General features: G+C 44.8%; 1 protein-coding gene and 1 pseudogene across 2 annotated transcripts in view; one reads left to right on the top strand and one right to left on the bottom strand.

The window, feature by feature from the left end:
- Window positions 1-23,781, top strand: part of LOC146839008 (uncharacterized) — a 64,970-nt gene that overhangs the window by 6,596 nt on the left and 34,593 nt on the right. The window contains exons 2-3 of one of the 2 annotated variants that reach the window (XM_085603038.1): window positions 3,131-3,222; window positions 15,936-22,156. In XM_085603038.1, coding sequence (XP_085459164.1) covers window positions 16,584-18,395 — 1,812 coding nt within the window. In that variant the 5' untranslated portion in view covers window positions 3,131-3,222; window positions 15,936-16,583 and the 3' untranslated portion in view covers window positions 18,396-22,156. Of the gene's footprint in view, window positions 1-3,130; window positions 3,223-15,935; window positions 22,157-23,781 lie in introns of those variants that run through there. The other variant, XR_014960761.1, reaches the window with a different exon arrangement.
- Window positions 113-13,132, bottom strand: LOC146839009 (NACHT, LRR and PYD domains-containing protein 1 homolog; annotated as a pseudogene).

The raw sequence follows: 23,781 nt of genomic DNA, 5'->3' as shown, positions 1-23,781 counted from the left end.
GTGCATCGATGTTGTGCCCACCGTCCACCTGTGAGTGTGTGCGCCCTTCCTAATGTAGGGGTGATGGTGTCCGTTCATAGTAATGGGCATTGTCGCAACTTTTAATATTCCCCTATTCCCACTCCCAGGCCTCAGCGCCAACGAGCAGCCGGCCATCTGCACTTAGCTGCAACACAATTAAACTTTAGCTTGAATGAATATAAGCTATACAGGGAGAAATACATTGAAAAACTTCAGATAATAGCTCTGTAACAGTCACACAGTTTGAGTGGGAGGGCAAGGACTGCAAGATAGTCTTGGTGTGCCCGCCTGTATAGATTGTTAGTGGCCCTGGTGTGATATATATGATAGCTTTCAGGCAAGGGACGGTGTGTCTACCCTGGGTGGCGCTCAAATGGCTGTATGCATCATGTAGCAAACCTGTATGTAGCATGTCGCAGCAGGTCGTCAGACATATGAAGGGTGTGACATCCGGGCCGCCATACCCAACCGCTGCCCGCTGGGAGTCCGTCAGAGAAGGGGTGTCTTCTGCCGGGTTTTCGACTTTGGACCTGGATGATGAGAGAGAGTGAGGCGTTACGTGTCTTTCGGCATTCCTCACCGCCTGGGCTCTTTCCTTCGCTACTTGGGCCTTGGTAAGTCCCTGCAGTTTCCGTTTGGGCCATTGCATTCGTCTCTGCGTTTGCCACCATTGTTGCGATGCAGACACTGATTCCCTGCTGGTGGCCAGGTCGTTTTGTTATATCCAGTCCTATGCGGCCTCCGGGGGGGTGCAGAAGTTAGTTTTACCAACGTGCTGAATTCTTAAGGTGGCTGGAAATTGCAGAGCATAATTCATGTTATATTCTCTCAGGATCTTCTTTACTGCGAGGAAGGAGGACCTGCGTTGTTGTACTGCTAAGGTATAGTCCGGGTTTTTGTGGATCGTGACATTTTCTGTTGTCCATGGTACCTGCAGTATGTGGTCCCTGTCACTGTAGTTGAAGAGTCATGCCACCCAAGGTCTCGGCAGAGCTTCCGGGCGGGGGGGACCAACGGGTACTCTATGAGCCCTTTCCACTGAGAAGAACTTGGATTACATGCCTTGCAGGATCGTGTCGGCAAACCATGTCTCCAGGTATAGTTCCATGCTTTGTGCGTCCGCACGTTCCGGTAGACCCACTATGCGAATGTTATCCTCCGAGAACTACCTTCCTGGTCTTCCACTCGATCCAGTAGATATTCAACTTCTTTTTGTAGGATCCTGAGTTGTTCTTCCGTCTCCTTTACCGGGGGCCTCAGGGCGCCTAGGGTTAACTCGGAGTTCTCCATCCTGTCTTTTAGGCGCTTGTGATCTTCACACAGGAGGTCCATCTCTATGCAGAGTGAGTCAATTTTGGATCCTATGGTAGATTTGATGTCCAGGATGGCTACCATAAGTTATTCAAAGCGGTGTGTGTAATCAAGTGGCGCTTCCTGCATGTGTCCTGCTGTTTGGGCTGTGTCCGATGACCTTTCTGCGAGGTCGGACATGCTCCCTGTTTGCGCCTGTGGTCTCTCCAATTTATTTCTGCCCATATTGGCGGAGGGTAGAGCGGTTTATTTTGTGTATATGGAGGCCAGTGGTCGCAGTGGTGTGTGCTTGGGCTAACATACCGGTTGTCTTGGCGTGGTCGCCTATTTAAAATGTCCTCCCCTGTGGTGTCCGGCCGGATGAGCTGGCTGATTCTAACTCTTCCAGAATGTGGAGATGGCACATCCTACACACTGTAATCGTTGTGCAGAGTGTTGGGGACCTTTTGCCGCCCGGTTCAGGCCTCCTCGCAGCCCTCCTCGGCGGTGACTCTTCGAGTATCCTGGGGTGTTGGGTATTTGGCGTCCCTATTTGTCGTGAGGACTTGTGCTTAGGAGGGATGCTGGCATATATGTTTCTTCTGGTCACCTTTACCAATTAATAAAATTGGTGAGGGTACATACAGTCCAGCATGCGGTGGCTCAGGCCTTTGCATGCCCATGCTGACGCAGTTCATGAGCTATTTTCAGGTAGCTGCCTCCAGTATTGGAGTCCCAGTGTAGATATGGGGGGTGGTGTTCTTGTTATCTGGCGCTGGTTATGTGGGACTGGTGGTGTGTCTCCCTCTGTGGGCCTCCAGCTTGCTCCACGGCTGCTTTGTCCACATATAATCTGCAGGGGATAAGGGAATTAGTTGGTTTCTCTCACGATTGCGCAGTTGTTTCTCACATCGGGTATTGTCCGAGTGTCCCCCCCCCTCCCTCGGCGAGGGGCACTGTCTAACAATATGGAAGTGGTGGGGATGGATTCGACAGTGCTGCAGGGCCGGGGCCTGGGCCTATTCCGGTATTTTGGTGGGCCTCACCCGAGGCCATATCTGGTAGGCCATTGACAATGTCGGCCCACCCCTCGCCGTAGCTGTTCCCCTCCGTGCCGGGGGTTTGCGGTGCTTTTGCTGCAGGAGCGGCTGTGTTGTGGAGCCCATGGTCCTGTAATTCAGATCATGGTGCCTCCAGTGAAGGCAGTCTCAGACGCCCGAATCCCGGGTCCCAGCAGAGGCACCTTCCAGCCAGGCCCCGCTGCCCGATCCATATGCTTCAGCTCAGGCGGCCTCGAAACGCTTTGAGCAGGATCTCAGGGTCCCCAACGATAGTCATAGGGCCGTTGCTGGAGCGAATCGCTCCTGTGCCTCTCGAAAGTTCAGCATCTTGTGGTGGGTTGCGACGGAGCAGCTTGATGCACATCTGCTCCCGTCGCCATCTTGGCCACACCCCTCAGCATCCACGTTAAACGCAGTTACAAAAAGACTGTACTTCCCAGAGCCCATTGGAATGCATGAGTACAGAAAACTGCACCTGGTGCACCGTCATGGCACACTAGATCTCATAATTAGTCCTCTTCTCTGATAATGCACATTGAAAACAAGGTGCAGCGGCTTCTCTGTTTTCAGTTGCTATGAGTTCTAAATTGTGTTTTTATTTTTCAGTTTTTTACAACATTTTAAAAAATGGTTACTTTTTTTGCTCTGTAAAAATTCACAGAATGTTGAGTTTATCTCCTTCTCCTGTTTGTCCCTATTGCCATTTCTAATATCCATCTATCTTCTCCTAACCCTCTTTTTTGAATTTGCTCTTTCAGGTAATGTTTCAGTGTTTTGCTCACCTGCAAACCTGTCTCATTTCCCATCTATCGCTTTCCAACAGTCTAGTTCCAGGATGTGCAGAATGGAGGTATGTTTCCATGTCATTATCTCATAAATATTTGATTGCAGCTGGAGAAAGGTTAATGGTCTGCATTTAACACACATTTACCCATTGCCTTATTCTTCAAACAAACATTAAAGATTGTCTGAAATGGTGTTCAGTGCTGTGTTATTGGAAGCCAGTGTCCTACTACTCAGTTCTTTATCTCAAAATACTCCTGGGCTATAATTATTACTGTATGTTTCCGGTCTGTACGTGCTCTACCTGGTCATAGAAGAGAAGCTGCTGAGGGATTAGCGCACATGCTACTACAGGCTCTTCGGACACAATGCAGTAACAATCCATTTAAAGTACTGGTCATGTTTTGGTGGATAAACTAGGGAGATGGGCAATTGTGGAATGTGTCCTTGGTGGATCTAAGTTTACAGTTTGTAATGTGTATGGGTCTAACTTTGATGAACCGCTCCTTTTAGAAGAATTAAATATTGAACTTGCATTATGGCCGGCGCCTCTAGTGCCCTGCGGAGACTTTAATATTAATCTGGTCAATACAGAATTACAAAAGGGAAGGCAAGGATATACTGGACGGAAACCTAGAGTGTTTCAGGCACTATTTAACCTGTTGAAATATCATGAGGTTGGTAGATGCATGGGACAATCTTCAAACATCAGCACCTGGGTACACGTTTTATTCCTTCCCTCATCAGAAATTGGTCCGCCTGGACGATTTTTTTTATATCAACTGGGTTGCTTCCTGGGGCACAGGTGCATATATACCCTAGGATTACCTCCGATCATGCTCCTATAGCACTGGATATTTCAGCATTTTCAATCGAATTTGTGCCAAGAACCTTTACATTCGATAGGAAATTGCTCCTTGACAGCGGGTTTAATGAACATATGCGGAAATGGATCAAGGAGCTTTTTGAGAATAACAAACACTCAGTTCCGGTTCCAGTGCTGTGGGATGCCTTTAAGGCTTCTCTTAGAGGGGAAGTAACGAGCTTTGGCATGCATTATCAAAAAATGGCTAAAGTGGAATTACAGGAATTATATGTACAGTTGACATTAGCTGAGGAAAGGTTGACACAGGGAATCGCAGAGCGTAAGGATATTGAGGGGCTGGAATCTGATACAGCACGATGTCAGGCTAATATCAATACTCTCTGGAATAAGGAGAATGCCAGGAAATACTTTATTTATAAAAGGTAATGCCATGAGTATGGTGAGGCGGTAGGTCGATGTTTAGCGCTACGAATATGGATGAAAGAGTCGTCCCAGAGAATTACTAGTCTTCAGGATACTTCAGGATCAATCGTGACTGAACCTCGGGTGATTCTTGCAATCTTCCATCCGTTTTATACTGATTTGTATACTCAGCAACCATCGGTTAATGTGAATAATATGTCATTAATGGGTGAATCTGTGCAGCTAGATCAGGAAGAGGTGGAGGTATTAGGCAATGGAATTACTATGGATGAACTAGAGATGGCTGTTAATGGTTTAGCAGTTGGGAAAGCTGCCGGCCCGGACAAGCTCCCTGGGGAGCTGTATAGTGTATTTTTTCAAGATCTAAAGGAGGAGATGTTAGAGATGGTATGTGCTGCTCAAAACGGCCATGCACCTAAAACATGGGATGAAGCCACTATTGTGTTTTTTTTTTTTAATGGGGAAACCACCTCAGAACCCGGGGTCTTACCGCCCGATCTCCTTGGTTAATAGTGACGGGAAAATATACGCTAAAATATTGGCGAACCGACTGACAAATGCTATATCTCCCTTAGTATCTCTCCGTCAACACGGTTTTATCCCCTCGCCAGGAACAGTGGCCCATGTTAATAAAGTTGTGACATTGTTTGATATTGCGCAGGCTGAGGGGAGGGATCTGGGGTTAATATTGTTAGACGCTGAGAAAGCGTTCGATCGCGTGGCGTGGAACTTCTTATGGAATATCATGGATCGGGCGGGATTCGGGCAAGGGTTTATCCAGGCGCTTTAGGTATTATATAGGTCACCAGTAGCTAGGATATGCGTAGGGGGAAGAGTGTCAAAACCTGTGAAAATAACTAGAGAAACTCAACAGGGTTGCCCCTGCTCCCCCCTATTATTTGGATTATGCGGTTAGTAATTGGAGAAGTAAGGGCATCTTGCAAATTGGTGATTTTTATGAGAGGGAGGTTTTTTTTGTTCATTTTCAGATTTTTCCAGGCAATACGGTGTACCTAGGACGCAGTGTTATAAGTTTCTTCAAATCCGGGATTTTTTAAGTAGGTAAAACCTGGCACCGGTGCAGCATAAACTTATTGACTCAATCAGGCGCCAGGAGAGAATAGGGGTTCTGTTTAAAATCCTGCTATCTTCTAAGCCCGATGACTTGGAGAAACATAATCTTACATGTTTTGGGTGAACATGAGGTGTTTTTAGAGAAGGCTATTATAATGGCTAAAGAAACATTTCTGTCTTCGAATCTGAAAGCTAAATTTTATAAAACTGCCTTAAATTTATATTATACGCCTGCAAAGATGCTGAAATAGTGTGGGAGGCAAGATGGCAAGTGTTTTCGCTGTGGGAGTGATAATGCTGATTGTTTACATGTTTTTTATGCCTGCTGTAAGTTATCTTTTTATATCAGTAATATTGAAATGTTTTTGTCACTAATTGTTGGGATGCCTGTTAAAATCACCGTGGCTATGATGTTATTAGGTACTGGGCCCGATTTAGAGCTCGGGAAACCAATGTATAAACACCGTTATTTATTGTTTTTGGCCATGGCTGTTGCCCGTTTGAATACTGCTGCTTCTTGGTTGCAATCTGAGGCCCCTGTTTTTGAAGTATGGCGAGCCAGAATGTATAATATTTATAATTTATAATTTAGTCTATTTTCTGCTAAAGGCTCAAGGAAGCGAAAGATGGGTATTTATATTTGGAGGGCTTTTCATGATTATATGGTTAAAGAATGATGATACAATCTGATATTGTGAGTCAATAAATAAAAACAAAAAAACAATTAGGGTGAGAGAAACCGGTGGTGGCTGGCAAGTTCACTGATTGGAGGGGCGGGCAAATGGGTGGGGCATAAAATAAATACAAAGCATTAATACGTTAAATACATTTTTGAAAAAAACAACTGCTTGCGCAGGCAGGTCCTCCTCACACCGGTCCTCTTCTTTTCCAACATCACATCCAGGGCCCCAGCTAACCAATCCAGGCACTGCTTTCAGCATGAGAGAAGCTCCAGGATTGGAGGGAGCAGCGTCTCTCGGCGCTCCCGACTCCAGTAAAGGCATGTGCAGGCTCTCAATCCATCTGTCTACAAGGCTGAGTTGAGAGGTTTATAGTGCTCACTTCAGGCTGCCCGTCGGAAGACGGCCGGCCAAAGGGACATGCGCACAATAAACTGGTGCACAGGAAGCCCACCACTGCTGCCACTCACCAGGCACTGCCCCTTCCTGAGTCAGGCCAGGTTGATGAAAAATTATATGGTAATTAATTATCTTCATTATCATGGTATTTTTTGTCTCTGGGGCTTTTCTGGGGGCGTTTAAGTGGGGTGACGCTCCTTCCCTCCACTGGAGGAGCCGCCCGCAGAGACACAGGTAAGACAGGCAATAATAAACAATAATAACCATCGCAACAACAGTATCAAGAGAGCTAAAGCAAGAATTTGTTCATCAGTAGCACTTTCTCTAATTTTTTATGTCTCGCCTAGCGATGCAGCGCATGTGTTGCTCGCCTTGGCGAGACCTATAGTCGTCGGTTTTGCTAGCTTTTGCTAGCGAAGGGAGACAGGACATGGCACGCGCCCGAACAGGCGATGTGCATGCACACGCACATCTCCTGTCCGTGTTCGCGGCGTTTAAGCAGAACGCACGACTCTCACGGCGACAACTTGTTTCAAGAAGAGGTGGCCGTGAAGAATATGAAATGCAGTGGCGGCTGGTGACATTTGAAAGTGGTGAGGCGTAAAATTATTGTCATACTGCACTTTAGCGAGCGAGCCCGAACAACCCACGAGGGTTATGGGGAGGCTCTTACCCCGAGAAAAATTTGAAAAAAAGAGTGGAGAAATGGTGCATTTTGCAGTAATTTTCTAAATGCCGTTAAGTGTTAAATCATGCTACAGAGCTTTTGTATTGCACTTTGGTCACCAGTTAGTTTTGCCATCAATCCCCAATGATTGCTATATTCTGAAATCACATAACTGCACTGTATTTCTGTTTGAGATACTCTTCAATACCCGATTTGACGGGGGAACACAGTGGCCCATCCCTTCTGCCTGGTTGCTTCCCAGCTGCAGCGAGCTGCCTTGAGCTGTACACACCATGGCTAATTGTCCCATGTCTGCACCCGTGCAGGAAACACAACACTCATTAGACCTACTCACATGCATATATGTGAAACATTTCCATAGAAACACAGAGCCATGGCACTGGGGACTTGCAGGAGGCTGCAACTTCGCCTATTTTTAGCGCTCGTTAAAATACATGCATTCTTTCCCCCCAGCAGGTGTCCCAGGGGTTATGAATTCATCCTCACGGTTAACTTATTAATGCTGCCATACATCAAAGGAATGAGACTAAAAATGCATTTCATTTGCAGAGTGTGCCACATCGGTCTTACGGAACAGATCAGGAAACAGCCAAAGCTATAGTCAAAAAAGCGTTGCATGAAAGTAAACAACGGCTGGGACATTTTTCCAAAACTCGTTCCGACTCTAATCTTGGGTAGAAGCGTAAAGACATACATTACATAATTGACAGTCAATAAAGAGTATGTAAACTGGCCAATGGGTGCTGAGTAATAAAATAAGGTTTCAGCATGAGCCCAAAATTCCTCGAAAGTGCCGTACATTCATCTGCCCTCACTCATGTACAAATAACAAATATGTTTGGTTTGATGCTAGCCGAATCACAATGTGGTGGTGTCTGCAGTAATTAATGACCACATTGATTTAATCGCCTATAACTACGTCCTTTGTTTAAATTAGACACCCTGGCACTCTCCGTGATCTGCAGTCACCTCCGGCAACTTATATCACACCATACACCAGGGTCAGAAAGTTCAGAATGCGATTCTAAGCAGACAAGATGGCGCGCGCCAAATTATGGGCTAGTGTGGTGCAGCTGTGAGAAACTGACTGTTGTTTGTCACACCACACACAAACTGTTTGTGCACGAGAGGTCTCAAAGTCTGTTTACACGAAGCAACTCGGTTCTTCAATAGCTGCAACAAGTCCATTGAGGGAGTGATAAATGGCACAAAAACAAATGTTGTTAGCCTAAGAAGAAAACTCTGACATGATAATTAATCAACTCCCGCCTAAAAGGCCCCAAGTTTCCAGATTCATTATAAGTGTTTGTATCTGCTGAAAGTCTTCTGAGGACAACCATTTCTGATTGATTCCCCTGATAACGGCTCTGTATTTGATACTATCGTCGCCCAGAGTAGACTATGAGGGTAGTGAAGCATTAGCATCGCGCTCTCTGGGGGGCACTGCGCAGTCGGCCTCTGCATTTTATTTTACATTTCACAATACGGAAGCCACGCACGTGAGCATCCCACATCGAATTAGCTCCCGATAACCCAATATTTTATACTCAGTTTCAGATACAATTCAATGTGCAACTTTTTCCGTGAGCTGAGCATCAATAACGAATGTCTCATTACATAAAGTAGGGTCGAATAATGCAACCGAAATAGCTTCGGTAATTTAGTGCTGCCCAACAACAAACAACAAAATCTGAATAATGTTGCAGAAATAGGATGCAAATCCGATATAACGCCACCCCCATTGCAAAGGAGAAATAGGCTTCTAGGTGAACTGCAAGCCGAGACAGAGAATGCAAAACAGACTGCAGCACAAATAGTGCAAAACAAACATAGCATAAGAGTTTGGTGATGCCATTAGTGCTACAGCAAAAACTCATTCTCAACAGTGATATGGAACATCATATCCAGCTGCATAAACACTAAACGCTCAATTCCGAAACATGGTACCAACAACACCGTCAAGTTGACGCCGTCAACTTAATTCGGTGAAAGATCAAAATACGCCCATATCTATGATACAGATGAACAGCAGCAGGAGGAGGTATAAATGGGGGGGGTCGCGCGGGGGTGGGGACGGTTTTTTTAATTAAATCCTACCTGTCCTGAGCAGGTCCGGGTCCACCGTCCGTGCCGCCTCGGGTCCGTTACTTCTGGCGCCTACTCACTTTAACAGCCTATCAGTGCTGGCATTGCAAGACCCTCCCTCTCAGCCAATTCTGGTGCTGGAGCAGCACCAGGATTGGCTTAGAGCAGGCTTACGCTCCGCCCGCCTACCCATTAGGAGACCGAGGTTTGAGCCTTGGCTCAACCCTTGCTCTCCTAATGGGCATGCGCCAGCCTTTGTAAACACTAGTGCGCATGACTGGGCACGGTGCAAAAATCGCCCTCCGTGCCCACTCATGCGCACTTGTGTGCTGCTGGCTGCCTGTCAGTCAACATGACGCCAGACCGCCCACCCCCTTCAGACTCTGAAGGGGGTGGGCGGTCCAACGTCATACTGACTGACAGTTCTCCCTCAGCGACCGTCTCTGAACGTAAGTAAACTGAGAGTTTATTTAAGTTCAGAGACGCCGAGGAAGCTGCGGGCACGGGGCGCGGGCGGGGGGGCAACGCCCCCAATGGACGGACCGCCACTGATGAAATGTCTCTGAAAACCCAGGCGTTAAGGGTGGTCTCAAGCTCCTCCTCTTCCCAGATCTCCCACACACAGTACAAGGCAGCAAACATATCCCTTATGCTGGCGTGTCGATATTCAAACTTCTCTCCACCCTTGTCTACCGTAAAGTAGAACTCTGCAAGATGCTTAAAGAGGCAATCTGTGTGTGAACAGTTTATTGTAATGTCTTTTTTGATTTATTTCCTGCACTCCATAAATAAGAATATTGTAAGACTTTTCGCGCAGATGATGGACAGAATTCTGAATGCATTCTGGTACATCGGATGCATCATTCAGTAATGACACGCAGCACTTGTGATCAGTGTGTCCTGTCTCCTCTAAGGCGGCCTTCAGACTGACCTGCAGAAGAGAGTACAACATTCTGCTGCGTGTGGCCAGAGCTCCCTCAGACTGAGGACAAGGCCCTTTCTTGTATATGTGACACAGGGCGCTGCTTAGCAGCGGAACTTACAGCAAACTGCACAATTTATAGTTGCTGATAAATTCAGAAACCGGTTTTGATCTGCCATCACCAGACAGGAATTTCTGACAGTATTCCTGAACCTGATCCTCAGTGAAAGCTTCCAGTATAAATGTAGAGGTGAAACTTTCTCCCATTCTACACACAGAACTCATCCGAGAAGTGATTAAACATGTGTGTCTGGGAGAAGCTCCCTGGATGTGACTTTTGATATCAGGGTGCTTATATCGAGGCGCGTGTCAATATCACACATGGCATCGGGTGGTGAGCTATCCGTCAGTTCTTGGTTAAACTCACCCAGGCCGTCCAGAATGATGAGCCCTTTGTCCGTGTTGAGCAGCCCAGTGAGCACTGCAGACAACCCTGGGTACTTGCTTTCTAAGAGGCTTCTCACACTTAGAGGACCCTTCATGGTATTTAACTCATTGAATGTCATGTATATGATACATTCGTAACAAAGATTCCTTTGCCCAGATGCCCATTGTTTCAGAAGCCCTTTCGAGAAGCAGCTTTTTCCAATTCCAGCATCTCCCGTTATCAGCATCCGCTGTGAGATCAGCTCCTTTGTTTCATCAGTGAACAGAGCTTCTGACTCTACAGTAATCTCCTTTTCTTCAAACGCAAACTCCATGCGTTCAAGCAGTTTCTCTTTATCCGAGTATTCAGGCTTCCTCTCTTTCTCCGTCCAGTTAGGCTGATTTTCCCCACTCGTGTAAAACCTTCTGCGCAAGTGAACATTGTGTTCCAGTCCTCCAGGGCGGGTGAACTTGCAACCAACGACTTCTGTGCTGTGAACTTTCTGTAGGATTCAATTGATCATGCAAAAGAAAAGGCAGCTTTAGAAATATTTTTACATTACCTCATCTGGTAAAAAATATCATACAGGAGCATCTAGCAAGCAAGCATTTGCAATGCAATAGATCTTGCATTTGCAAGAGTTTGAGCGATTGGTATTGTAAGTTACAATGCCTTATATTTATGTGTTTTGAAAATCCGCATGTGGTGCGTAGACACACACTTTGTACTTATAGTTGTTGCTTACAAGAAGCAAGGCTGGCAGTAACTGCGCATCTTAACTGCCAGTCTTGCTTCTCGTAAGCAAGGCCTATAAGAACAAAGTGCGTGTTTACGCACCGCTTGCAGATTTACAAAAAACAAATTAAAGGCATTTTCATTTACAATGCCAATAGCTCAAACTCTTGCAGATGCGAAGCCTATTGCATTGCAAATGCTTGTTTAAAGATGCAGGTGACAAGTTAATTCGGATTTCAGATGGTAGTGAATTCCAGATTCTCTGGGCAATTCCAGAGAAGGCTCAATTGTACGTTTTCTTCTTGAATTTCTGCAGTTTCAACAGTAAAGACAACGTGTTTGTGCAATGTACAATGGGTGTTGGAGTGTGTGACTTTGTGTGTCATGCAGGCAATTGAAAATGTAATTCTTGCCTCGTAAGGGAGCCAGTTTAGTGATTTCAAATAAGGTGTGATGTGGTTATTACATTTAAACCCAGTAATAAGCCTTGCAGCTGAGTTGAGGGAGGAGCTTTGAAAGAGTCGGGATGCTAGAGACAGGGCGGAAGGTATGTTGATCAGTGTGGTCTGCCGTGGGTTTTTCAAGAATGAAGGTTATCTGTCTCGACTTGAGGCAGTCTGGTATACTGCCTTGAATTAATGAATAATTTACTATTTTGATCCAGAGTGGGAGAAGAGGGGTTTTAATCTCACTGAAGAGTTTGAAGGAAGCGGATCGCTGAAGTGGTTTGAAGGTTTAAGTGTTGACAGGATTTTTAGTATGGTAATTTCTTCAAAGGATTTGAATGAACTCCACACAGCAATATTTTTGGGGGTGTGTGCAGGACGCTCAGGCCACATGGGTGGGTGGGGGCTGATATGTGAAGGCGTCGGGGGGAGATCCAATGCAGTCTTTAAGTCACTTTCAATGTTTTCGTCTGTCCCAGGAAGAAGGCGGCAGGTTCTTAGCGGTTAGGCTGCAGATTAGACCCGGAAAGCAGGTTGGGTTTCCTGTTAGTATGCCATTTAACAAGTTCAAACTGTTTTTTAGGTCGAGTCCTAGCATTGTGTAGCTGTTTCCTAAAGACGTTTGCTTTTGAGCTATGTATGTGTTTGTTGTAAATGATTCTTAGAGATTTCAGGTGCTGGAGATGTTCGAGCGAGGAGGAGAATCTCCAGGACCCTTCTCTCAATCTTAGATTGCATCTTTCAGCGTTTAGACTACCATTGTAGCAAGGCTCGGAGTCTTTGGTGGATACTCTGTTTAGTTGGAGGGGTGCCATAGAATCTAGAATGTTTGTCATTGAATTAGTGTAATGATCAGTAAGGTCCTGGACATCTGACATGTCCTCAGGAGGGGTTAGGATGTAATTGCTTATAGATGTCAGTTCATTCAGGTTGATGTTTCGAGGGTTCCTTTTCCAGTGTCTGTTTTTTTTTTATTTGAACCTTTTTTTAGGACAGTGATTCAGTGGTGAGCAAAGTGATGCAGTGGTGGTCTGTCCAATCACTTGGAATGATAGATTCAAGTTCAATGGAATGAGCATTAGAGATAATTAGATCCAAGGTCGCTCCCAGGTTATTGGGAGGACTTTCGCATATTTTGATCAAGTTTAAGTCAGCTAGGAAGGTTTTTAGGCTAATCACCGATTGGTCATTTGGGTCATTCCAGTAGATGTTGAAGTCACCAAGGAAGATTTGGGCGCAGTATACACCGGAGTTGGTTGTGATGATTTCCATAATTTGTTCAATGGATGGGAGGTTATCTCCTGGAGGGTGGCAAAACGCATGCAGTTTGTATCGAGGCCTATTTGTACTCAGGATATCGATGCCTAGATATTCACTCGGGATGAGAGTAACATTTTGTGCTTGCTTCACAGAGAGATTATTGCAGTGAGTACAGGGTTTACCTCTGCCATGTCTGTTTGGTATATCTAATCTGATGATGTTGTAGCTGGGTGGTACTAGAATGTAGAGTGTTGTTATGAAGCAGTAATTTAGCCAAGTTTCAGTCAGGACTATCAGGTCAAGATCATGAGTAAGGAAAAGGTCAGCCATATCCACCGCGTGTTTAGATGCCGATCTGCAATTGAGTAGCGTCCAATTCAGGTGGGGTATGGCGATAGTGGAGGCAGCCTGAGTGATGGGAATTTGCTTGAAGTTGGAATTGTTACCTGCTCTGGGATTGCTATTGGATTGCTAAAGGGAGTGTCTATTCTTACCCATCGGCCTGGTGGGACAACAACAATTAGCTAGCTCAGAGGTGAGGGATATTAGGCTTTAAACCTTGGCCGTAAGTTAATGAAGCTCTTGAGAGATCTCAGGGAGTTTGGCGTCATTAGTAATGTGGGAACAGGAGGTCGTGATATGGGCCAGGAGGCCACGTGAGACTGCTCCGGTTTATGGTGTTAGGGAGAAGCTGAGTTGGGAGAACCAGGGGAGGGGGAATAGAGTTGGAGTCATGATTGAGGAGTGGGGGTGTGGGACTTATACACTGATTGTTAAGTAGATAGGCACCATGTTATTGATCATGTTAGGGGGTTCCGAGATAGCAAGTGTCATGGTTTGGTCCAGAAAGGGTGTCACAGATGCATCAGGGCTGACAGCGGGGGAATGTTCAGAGGTCAGGGGTAGAGATGAGGTGAAGGTGTTAGTATCGAGTCAGTGGTCGCTGCTCTAGGGGTGTGATGAAGGCTCAGGCTATCATGATGAAAAATGCCAGTTGAAACAAGCTGCAAGGGTAATGGTGAATGAATGCTGTTGGGTAATCTGATGAAGGTGGATAAGGAGGAGGGGAAAGGGCTGGAGCAATACAAGTAGTGGGGAGAGGGGGAGGGTACAGAACGAGGTACCCGTGGGATGACTAAAGGGCTAGGATGAGCTTGGGTCAGGGAGGAAACCTACTTCATCACAGAGAGTTTGAGAGGAAAACTTAATCAAGTAATTCTAGGTTGCGGTAAGATTTTTGGATGAGGATAATCCCATTATTATAAAGGTAGATGGTTGCCTCTGCTCTGCAAACGATAGAGGAAGTTACAGAGAGTCTGAGACCGTGGGGGTTTTAGTGGATGCAGTGATCCGGAGCAGAGAGCAAAGGGCTTTCCTTCATTGTGTTGGTCTTTTAGTGCAAAAGATAAGGTCACTTATGGTAGCTCCTTTATTCGTACACTCATAGGGGGTGGAAATAAGGGTTTCTGGGTGAAATTTGAGAAGCCTGTGTTTGAAGTTCTTGAAAACGCTTTTAGGTAGTTTAGGGGGGTATATGATATTGTAGGAATTACAGCCGTCTGGAGCCAGTTTGGAGTCTAGTGATCTTCGAGAAAGGGAATCCGTGGCTAAGGGCACCAAATTTCCAGAGTGTAAAGAGTGGAGGGACCGGAGTACTATATGCTTACGTGTGGGGAAACTGAGGGGAGTCAAGGAGAAGAGGGTATTGTCAGATGAAGGAAGGAAGGGATGGAGCAAATCATGAGGTGGCTGGAGGAAAGTTTCATGACTCCGTTCTACAAAGACAGCCCATTAAACAGCAGCATCATGACAGAAGGTGTCCAGAGAGAAGTTGGTATTCTTTCTGTTTTGTGCTTCCCAGCGTTATATGCATGCGATTTCTAGGTGGAAATCAGCAAATCCTGAAGACAGGGCCCTGCTGCGAATATAAAAAAGGGAAGTTGAAATACATTAGGTCAATCTAGATTTTGCAATTATGAAGAAAGAATCCGGATTAGAGGGATGGGGGATGAGATGAACAGTGGCCTAGGATGACCTTGGATATTCGATAGACCGAGCCAGTCTGGAAATCTAAGCAGAATTAGTAAACAACATCATTCTAAGATGGCCGCCACCTTGGAAATACTTAGAAGCTATAGAACATGATAGTCCTTGTTTCATGTCCATAAGAAGGACATGCTAAGTCATATGTCAATATCTAGATTCCTAGAGGTGCCGCCATTTTAGAGTGGGTAGGGACATTATATGGGAAAAGGGTCGGTACATGATGCAGGGCCTACAAGGCCCAGATAGAGCCCCTTATCGCCACATGGCCCCCAAACACAATCAGCGCACAAAAGGCCCCCGTAATCAGGCTTTAGGACAACAGCGAAGGTAATTCTCCTGAAAAAAGAGTTAGTAGTGAATGAAACCAGTCACCTCCATGAACAATAAGATTCGATGAATGGCACAACATCCTGGTGCCCACCTTGCTGTCTTGAGTCTTCCTGATCCATCGCTTACTCCAAGAGCGGTTCTTGTTTTAACAAAACCTTGACCATATGCATCTACCTAAAGCTGTAGCTAGTATATGAGTGCTATGCGAGCGCCCTTTTTTAGTTACTCTATGAACACCTTTGCTGAAATAAATTAGTTTGTGGCATGTTCAAAGGAACTTTTATGTAAATATCTCTGTATGGTTAAATATGTCTTAAATATGTCTTCATAAGTTTCAACAATAGTATTAAATGAGATGCTATTACAATCAATTAAAAATTGTATATGAACATTCCTGTATTTTCCATTTAAGTAATTTAAATCTCTTTACATCCGACAGAAAACAATCATTGATTGCACAAAATGTTTAAGAATAATGAAGATAATACTGTAAATCTGCAAAAGCAAAGTCTGAAACATTGAGTTCCAGTATTCAGGAAAACATAAGTGCCGACAGAGGCAGCCGTACCTGAACATAAACTGACAGATCTTGGAAGTACCAGTACCGTCAAGGGCAATTCGGTGGTTCTACGAGTCTCAGCTGTGCACCTCCGTGCCTCAAGATGAAGAAATGACCTGCTAGAAAATTAAGGCACTTCTTGTGTAAACATGTCCAGTACCAGCTCTGATCATGAGTTGGTTACTGCAGTGCTCTGCTTCCTAAAGTGATATCAGACCACCATTCAGTGCTAGAGGTGTATTGTAAACTTTTTCAGGCCATTCCACAGCAACCAGCGAAAAGCACAGTTAACTGAAAGTTCAAAGAAATGGGGGTTCTGCTATATAAAACACAGAGTACTGTCCCAGTGGGCACCAACCAGAAGGGCGATGGATCTTAACCTGCAAGCTTGCAGAACCATTATCCAGTCTAAAGACAAAATCACCCACAAAGAAGCCTTACACAGGTTATGAGTGTGGTGAATATTTTGTGACCTTTGAACTTTAGTGTTTAATCGGAAAGCAAGCGTGCAAAATACCACACACATACATGGAGTGTGAGAATAACACAAGTGCTTTATCGGTCATGTTGACCCTACAGAAAGCACAGTCAAGTAATGTAGAAAAATACATACCCGACTCAGAGACACTAACCAAGAAAGAAAAAACATACACTTGCAGTGAATGTGGAAGTAGTTTTACGGAATCATCTAAACTCAGACGTCATCAGCGCACACACACAGCTGAAAAGCCATTTAAGTGCAGTGAGTGTGGGAAGAGCTTTATATATTTACAAAGCCTAAAATGTCATCAGCTAACACACACAGGGGAAAAGCCATTCCATTGCAGTGAATGTGTGAAGAGGTTTAGTCGATTAACAGACTTAAAATACCATCAGAGAAATCACACAGGGGAAAAACCATACAAGTGCAGTGAATGTGTGAAGAGCTTTTGTCAATCTGCACACCTAAAACGGCATCAGGGAACACACATGGGGGAAAACCTGTTCAAGTGCAATGAATGTGGGAAGAGCTTTATGTATTTATCAGGCCTAAAACTCCATCAGAGAACACACACTGGAGAGAAACCATATCATTGCAGTGAATGTGTGAAGAGCTTTATGTATTTATCACACCTAAAACAGCATCAGAAAACACACACCGGGGAAAAACCATACCATTGCAGTGAATGTGGAAGTTGCTTTAGTCAATCTGCACACCTAAAACGGCATCAGGGAACACACGCTGGGAAAAAAGAATACCATTGCAGTGAATGTCTGAAGAGCTTTTGTCAAGTATCAGACCTAAAAGTTCATCAGAGAACACACACCGGGGAAAAACCATATCATTGCAGTGAATGTGGAAATAGTTTTAGGAACTCATCAACATTAAAGGTTCATAAACGAACACACACTGGAGAAAAACCATACCATTGCAGTGAATGTGGAAGTAGTTTTAGGGACTCATCAACATTAAAGGTTCATCAACGAACACACACTGGAGAAAAACCATACCATTGCAGTGAATGTGAAAGTAGTTTTAGTTCCGCTTCAGGATTTATACATCATCAACAAACACACACAGGGGAAAAACCATACCATTGCAGTGAATGTGGAAGTAGTTTTAGGGACTTATCAACATTAAAGGTTCATCAACGAACACACACTGGAGAAAAACCATACCATTGCAGTGAATGTGAAAGTAGTTTTAGTTCCGCTTCAGGATTTATACATCATCAACAAACACACACAGGGGAAAAACCATACCATTGCAGTGAATGTGGAAGTAGTTTTAGGGACTTATCAACATTAAAGGTTCATCAACAAACACACACAGGGGAAAAACCATATCATTGCAGTGAATGCGGAAATAGTTTTAGGAATTCTGTAACCTTAAGGAATCATCAACGAACACACACAGGGGAAAAACCATTTAAGTGCAGTGAATGTATGAAGAGCTTTAGTCGATTAACAGACTTAAAATACCATCAGAGAAATCACACAGGGGAAAAACCATACAAGTGCAGTGAATGTGTGAAGAGCTTTTGTCAATCATCACACCTAAAACAGCATCAGAAAACACACACTGGGGAAAAACCATACCATTGCAGTGAATGTGGAAGTAGCTTTAGTGAATCGAAAACATTAAGGATTCATCAGCGAACACACACTGGGGAAAAACCATTCAAGTGCAGTAAATGTGAGAAGAGCTTTAGTCGATCTGGACTCCTAAAACAACATCATCGAACACACACTGGCGAAAAACCATATCATTGCAGTGAATGTCTGAAGAGCTTTAGTCAATTATCACACATAAAAAAGCACAAGAAAACACACAAGGGAAAAACCATATCATTGCAGTGAATGCAGAAGTAGTTTTAGTTCCTCTGCAGGATTAATGTATCATCAACAAACACGCTCAGGGGGGCCTGCCTGTTGCTTTGGTTCCCCCACACCCGCCGCACGAAGGTTACTAGCAAGTTCTGTGACTTAGGGCTGATCATGGCCAAGAGGGAGCTAACCATGCATTGGAAGTCAAGGGTGGGGCCTAGCTTTCTGAGGTGGCGGACGGTGTTCGCGAAATGGGCAGGCGCAGAGGGCACACTTCGCTTCCAATTAGCGCATAGGAGGAACGACGAAAAGGCGTTAGCGATGGCCCGTGCATGGGAGTCACTGGTGGTTCAACTTCAGGGGCTGGTGTCAGAAAACATAGGGGAGGGGGACCTACCCGACCGCCATGAGGATGCGATAAGCGGGGAGTAGGAGGCGGGTCACTATGATAGGTGGACACATTCAACGCGGCTGAACCCAGGGGAACGCCCAAGCTAACAGAGACAGGATTGAATGCCCCTACATGTATCATAGTAATAGGGAGGGTCACATCAGAGGGAGGATAGGAGGCGGGGGCACACTGACAAGGGTTGCGGGAGGGAGTGGGAGGGGGGGTCCAAGCGGGACGGGTAACTTTTCCAATGCATAACTGGTTGAAATGTTGTATGTACTAATTTTTGGTGAGCTGCTTGGGCACTTGTGGGAAGTGTATTGGTATGTTGGTAAGAAAACAATAAAACATGTTTAAACAAAACAAACACGCTCAGGGGAAAAACCATATAATTGCAGTGAATGTCTGAAGAGCTTTAGGCAATTATCACACATAAAAAAGCACAAGAAAACACACACAGGGAAAAACCATATCATTGCAGTGAATGCGGAAGTAGTTTTAGTTCCTCTGCAGGATTAATGTATCATTAACAAACACACTCAGGGGAAAAACCATATAATTGCAGTGAATGTCTGAAGAGCTTTTGTAAATTATCGTACCTAAAGCAGCATCAGAAAACACACACTGGGGAAAAACCATTCCAGTGCAGTGATTGTGTGAAGAGATGTTGTTGCTTATCAGACCTACATAAACATCAGCGAACACTCACAGGAGAAAAGCCATTCTAGTGCAGTGAATGTGTGAAGAGCTTCAGTCAATCTTCAAACCTACAAATACATCAGCGAGCACACACAGAGTAAAAGTCATTCCAATGCAGTGAATGTGTGAAGAGCTTCAGTCAATCTTCAAACCTACAAAGACATCAGCAAGCACACCACCATCACTAAACCCACATAGAAATAAGCGTAGAGCTGAGTGAATTTGGTAATAATTTAATTACATCATCAATAATACTGACCCATCCGTGGGTGTGCACTGAAGCAAAAAAGTGCAATTGTTGTGAGATGAAGGAATTATAGAAACTGATAAAATTACAAGAATGCGGGACATTCAAATACCAGCTGATTAAAAGCAGGGAATAGAAGACTGAACGAGCAGGAAATAAGAAAAATACATATATTCGAAAAATTTTAAAAGTGTCTATTCTCTGCTATTGTTTATTTCCCTACAGCTAGGAAAAACATGAAATATCAGGAAACCCATTGGGAGGCTAGCACAAAGTGGACTAAAAGTAAAGAAACATTGTTGGTTTTTATTCTGTGAGAGAGTTAAAAAGAAAGAAATCCAAGCACACCTGACCATGCTGCCTGTAAAATCAACACCATGAACAATGCTTGGACTCACAAGGGTATTTTCAGCTAATTCTGTAGATTAGTGATAAAACATATAAACCCAACACACTGAAAACAATTTAACAAGCACAAAATGAAGATTCTTCAGACCTGGCTGTGGCTTTGGTCATTTTATGCATCATTAATTGTTCTGTGACAGCGGCCAGAGAGCTGTGTAGAAAAGCAGAAGTGAAAGCAGGAGAATGTGACCTACAGCTCTCTGGGTTAACCCTCGCAGTGCATGACATTTACCTCTGAAGCAGGAGAATGTGAGCTGCAGCTCTCTCGGTTAACCCTTGCAGTGCATGACATTTACCTCTGAAGCAGGAGAATGTGAGCTGCAGCTCTCTGGGTTAACCCTTGCAGTGCATGACATTTACCTCTGAAGCAGGAGAATGTGAGCTGCAGCTCTCTGGGTTAACCCTTGCAGTGCATGACATTTACCTCTGAAGCAGGAGAATGTGAGCTGCAGCTCTCTGGGTTAACCCTTGCAGTGCATGACATTTACCTCTAAAGCAGGAGAATGTGAGCTGCAGCTCTCTGGGTTAACCCTTGCAGTGCATGACATTTACCTCTGAAGCAGCAGAATGTGAGCTGCAGCTCTCTGGGTTAACCCTTACAGTGCATGACATTTACCTCTGAAGCAGGAGAATGTGAGCTGCAGCTCTCTGGGTTAACCCTCGCAGTGAATGACATTTACCTCTGAAGCTCTGATGTAGAACAAATGATGATCATTTCCATCATCATTCAATCAAATCCGATGAGACAGAGAAGTTGAAACATTTAAGGCCTGATTTTGATCTTGGCAGATGGGTTACTCCATCACAATGGTGACAGATATTCCATCCGCCAAAATATTAATTCCATTATATCCTATGGGATTAATATTTTGGCGGACGGGATATTTGTCACCGTTGTGAAAGAGTAACCCGTCCGCCGAGATCTAAATCAGGCCCTTGGTTATTACAGGTTTCTGAAAGCTAGAGCTGCAGCTTTGTGATAGCCAGGCCGAGCACAAGGCATCCCTTCAGAAGAGTGCAGGATCAGTAATGAAGGTCACAGAGCTTCAGCTGTGTGATAGCCAGGCCGAGCACACTTCAGAAGAGTGCAGGATTAATAATGAAGGTCGCAGAGCTGCAGCTGTGTGATAGCCACGCCGAGCACACTTCAGAAGAGTGCAGGATCAATAATGAAGGTTGCAGAGCTGCAGCTGAGTGATAGCCAGATCGAGCACACTTCAGAAGGGTGCAGGATCAATAATGAGGGTCACAGAGCTGCAGCTGTATGATCGCTAGGCCGAGCAAAAGGCTTCACTTCAGAAGAGTGCAGGATCAATAATGAAGGTCGCAGAGCTGCAGCTGTGTGATAGCCAGGCCGAGCACACTTCATAAGAATGCAGAATAAATTATGAAGGTCACAGAGCTGCAGCTGTGTGATAGCCGGGCCGAGCATACTTCAGAAGAGTGCAGGATCAATAATGAAGGTCATAGATCTGCAGCTGTGTGATAGCCAGGCCGAATACTTCACTTCAGGAGGGCGCAGGATCAATAATGAAGGTCTCAGAGCTGCAGCTGTGTGATAGCCAGGCCGAGCACACTTCAGAAGAGTGTGGGATCAATAATGAAGGTCACAGAGCTGCATCTGTGTGATAGCCAGGCCGAGCACTTCAGAAGAGTGCAGGAAGTGAAGGTGTCTGTTCAGCAGATACAGATTATTAATGAAACTCTCCGACCCACATGCTGTGTGATAGCCAGGGTGAGCACAAGACTTTTCTGCAGAACAGTAAGTGATCATTAACAAAAGTCACAGAGCCTCACACTGTTTGATAGCCAGGCAAAATCACCATTTTACATTCTTGGACGACAATTTCTAGATGGCTTAATGGAGCCGAATTTTGAAATGATTGTTCCACAAAAGAAATTTAAAAAAAGATTGATTGCACAAAAATAATATATAGCTAGAACCAATCACGATGCTATAAAATGTACACAATAATTACTAGATTTTACATGTTAAAAAGAAATGCATGTTTTTTGATATGTAATAAAATAAAAAAATGATTTGGATTTTCGCATTTGGATGCTGATTGTAAAGAAATGAGATTACTCCCCTAAGCTCAAGATAATTTGTTCTGTCAGCAGGTAGTCTGGCACAGGTGGCATTAGAAGGGGGTCCTGTCTCGACAGTGTGATTGCTGTCAGCAGGTGGTCTGGCAGAGGTGGCATTAGATGGAGGTCGTGTCTCAACAGTGTGACTGCTGTTAGCTGGTAGTGTGGCAGAGTTGGTGTTAGAAGAGGGTCCTGTCCCGACATTGTGACTGCTGTCAGCAGGTAGTCTGGCAGAGGTGGCGTTCAAAGGGGGTCCTATCTCGACATTGTGACTGCTGTCAGTAGGGAGTCTGGCAGAGGTGGTATTAGAAGGGGGTCCTGTCTTGACAGTGTGACTGCTGTCAGCAGGTAGTTTGGCAGAGGTGGCATTAGAAGGGGGTCCTGTCTCTACAGTGTGACTACTTTCAGCAGGGAGTCTGGCACAGGTGGCATTAGAAGGGGGTCCAGTCTCGACAGTGCGACTGCTGTCAGCAGGAGGTCTGGCAAAGGTGGCATTAGAAGGGGGTCCTGTCTCGACATTGTGACTGCTGTCAGCAGGTAGTCTGGCAGAGGTGGCATTAGAAGGGGGTCCTGTCCCGACAGTGTGACTGCTGTCAGCAGGTAGTCTGGCACAGGTGGCATTAGAAGGGGGTCCTGTCCCGACATTTTGACTGCTGTTAGCAGGTAGTCTGGCAGAGGTGGCATTAGAAGGGGGTCCTGTCTCAACATTGTGACTGCTGTCAGCAGGTAGTTTTGAAGAAATCAAAACCTTCTCAGGGGCTTCACTGATACACCTGGTCCTTTTAAACCAACAAAGAAGAGATTGGCACAGAAGCTGTAATATAAAATACATCTTTTTATTTAACCTCAGAAGAGGGAGAAATGCGTCATACAGTATTCTCAAATCACTGTAGGAGACATTTCTAAGGAGTACAGAGAACAGGGGCCTTATATACCCACACAGGGGCTCAAAAGAAGGCGGTACAAGTACACACGAGAAGAGTTACACACATAGATGGTCATACAGAAACTGCACAGTCAACAAGTAGGAGGAGTAATGCATTGCTGACATCAGTTAGAACAGCCTGACAGTTCTATACTAGGAGCAGGTGCATTCTACTAGCTCGGCCCTTCTGAGCATGTGCAAGACTCTGCAAGAGGGAACCAGCAAATGGCCAGCACATAGCTAACTAAAATGGCTACCAAGTACAAAATGCCTTTCAGCTCATGCTAACATATTCCTGCAATCTTTAACAGATGGTCCTTTTAGTATGAGCTAAAGACATTTCCCATGATCCAGTAGGAAAACACAAATTATTTGCACATTAATTTTTCATAAATTTATCAATATCCTAATTCATTGCTTGGTGTGCATTTCTCATTCTAAATATTGTTAAGCGGGTATGTATAAGGTATAAGCAGGAGTACAAAGGGAACAGAGCATTGGGTCATACCGATAGCAGGAGAGAGTAATTACTATTATCAGAAACAGAACTATTAGCTTTCTAGTCCTCAGCAAATCCTAGAACCATACATTAAAAATATTTTCAAGGCTCCTATGCATTTCAGTGACCATCCATTTCAACTTCAGAATAACCAATAGCACATAT

Source organism: Triturus cristatus, chromosome 4_2 (genome assembly GCF_964204655.1).
Source record: "Triturus cristatus chromosome 4_2, aTriCri1.1, whole genome shotgun sequence".
NCBI classification, from domain to species: Eukaryota; Metazoa; Chordata; class Amphibia; order Caudata; family Salamandridae; genus Triturus; species Triturus cristatus.
Note: the sequence above shows the minus strand (reverse complement) of the source record. Positions and strands in the feature narration are given on the sequence as shown.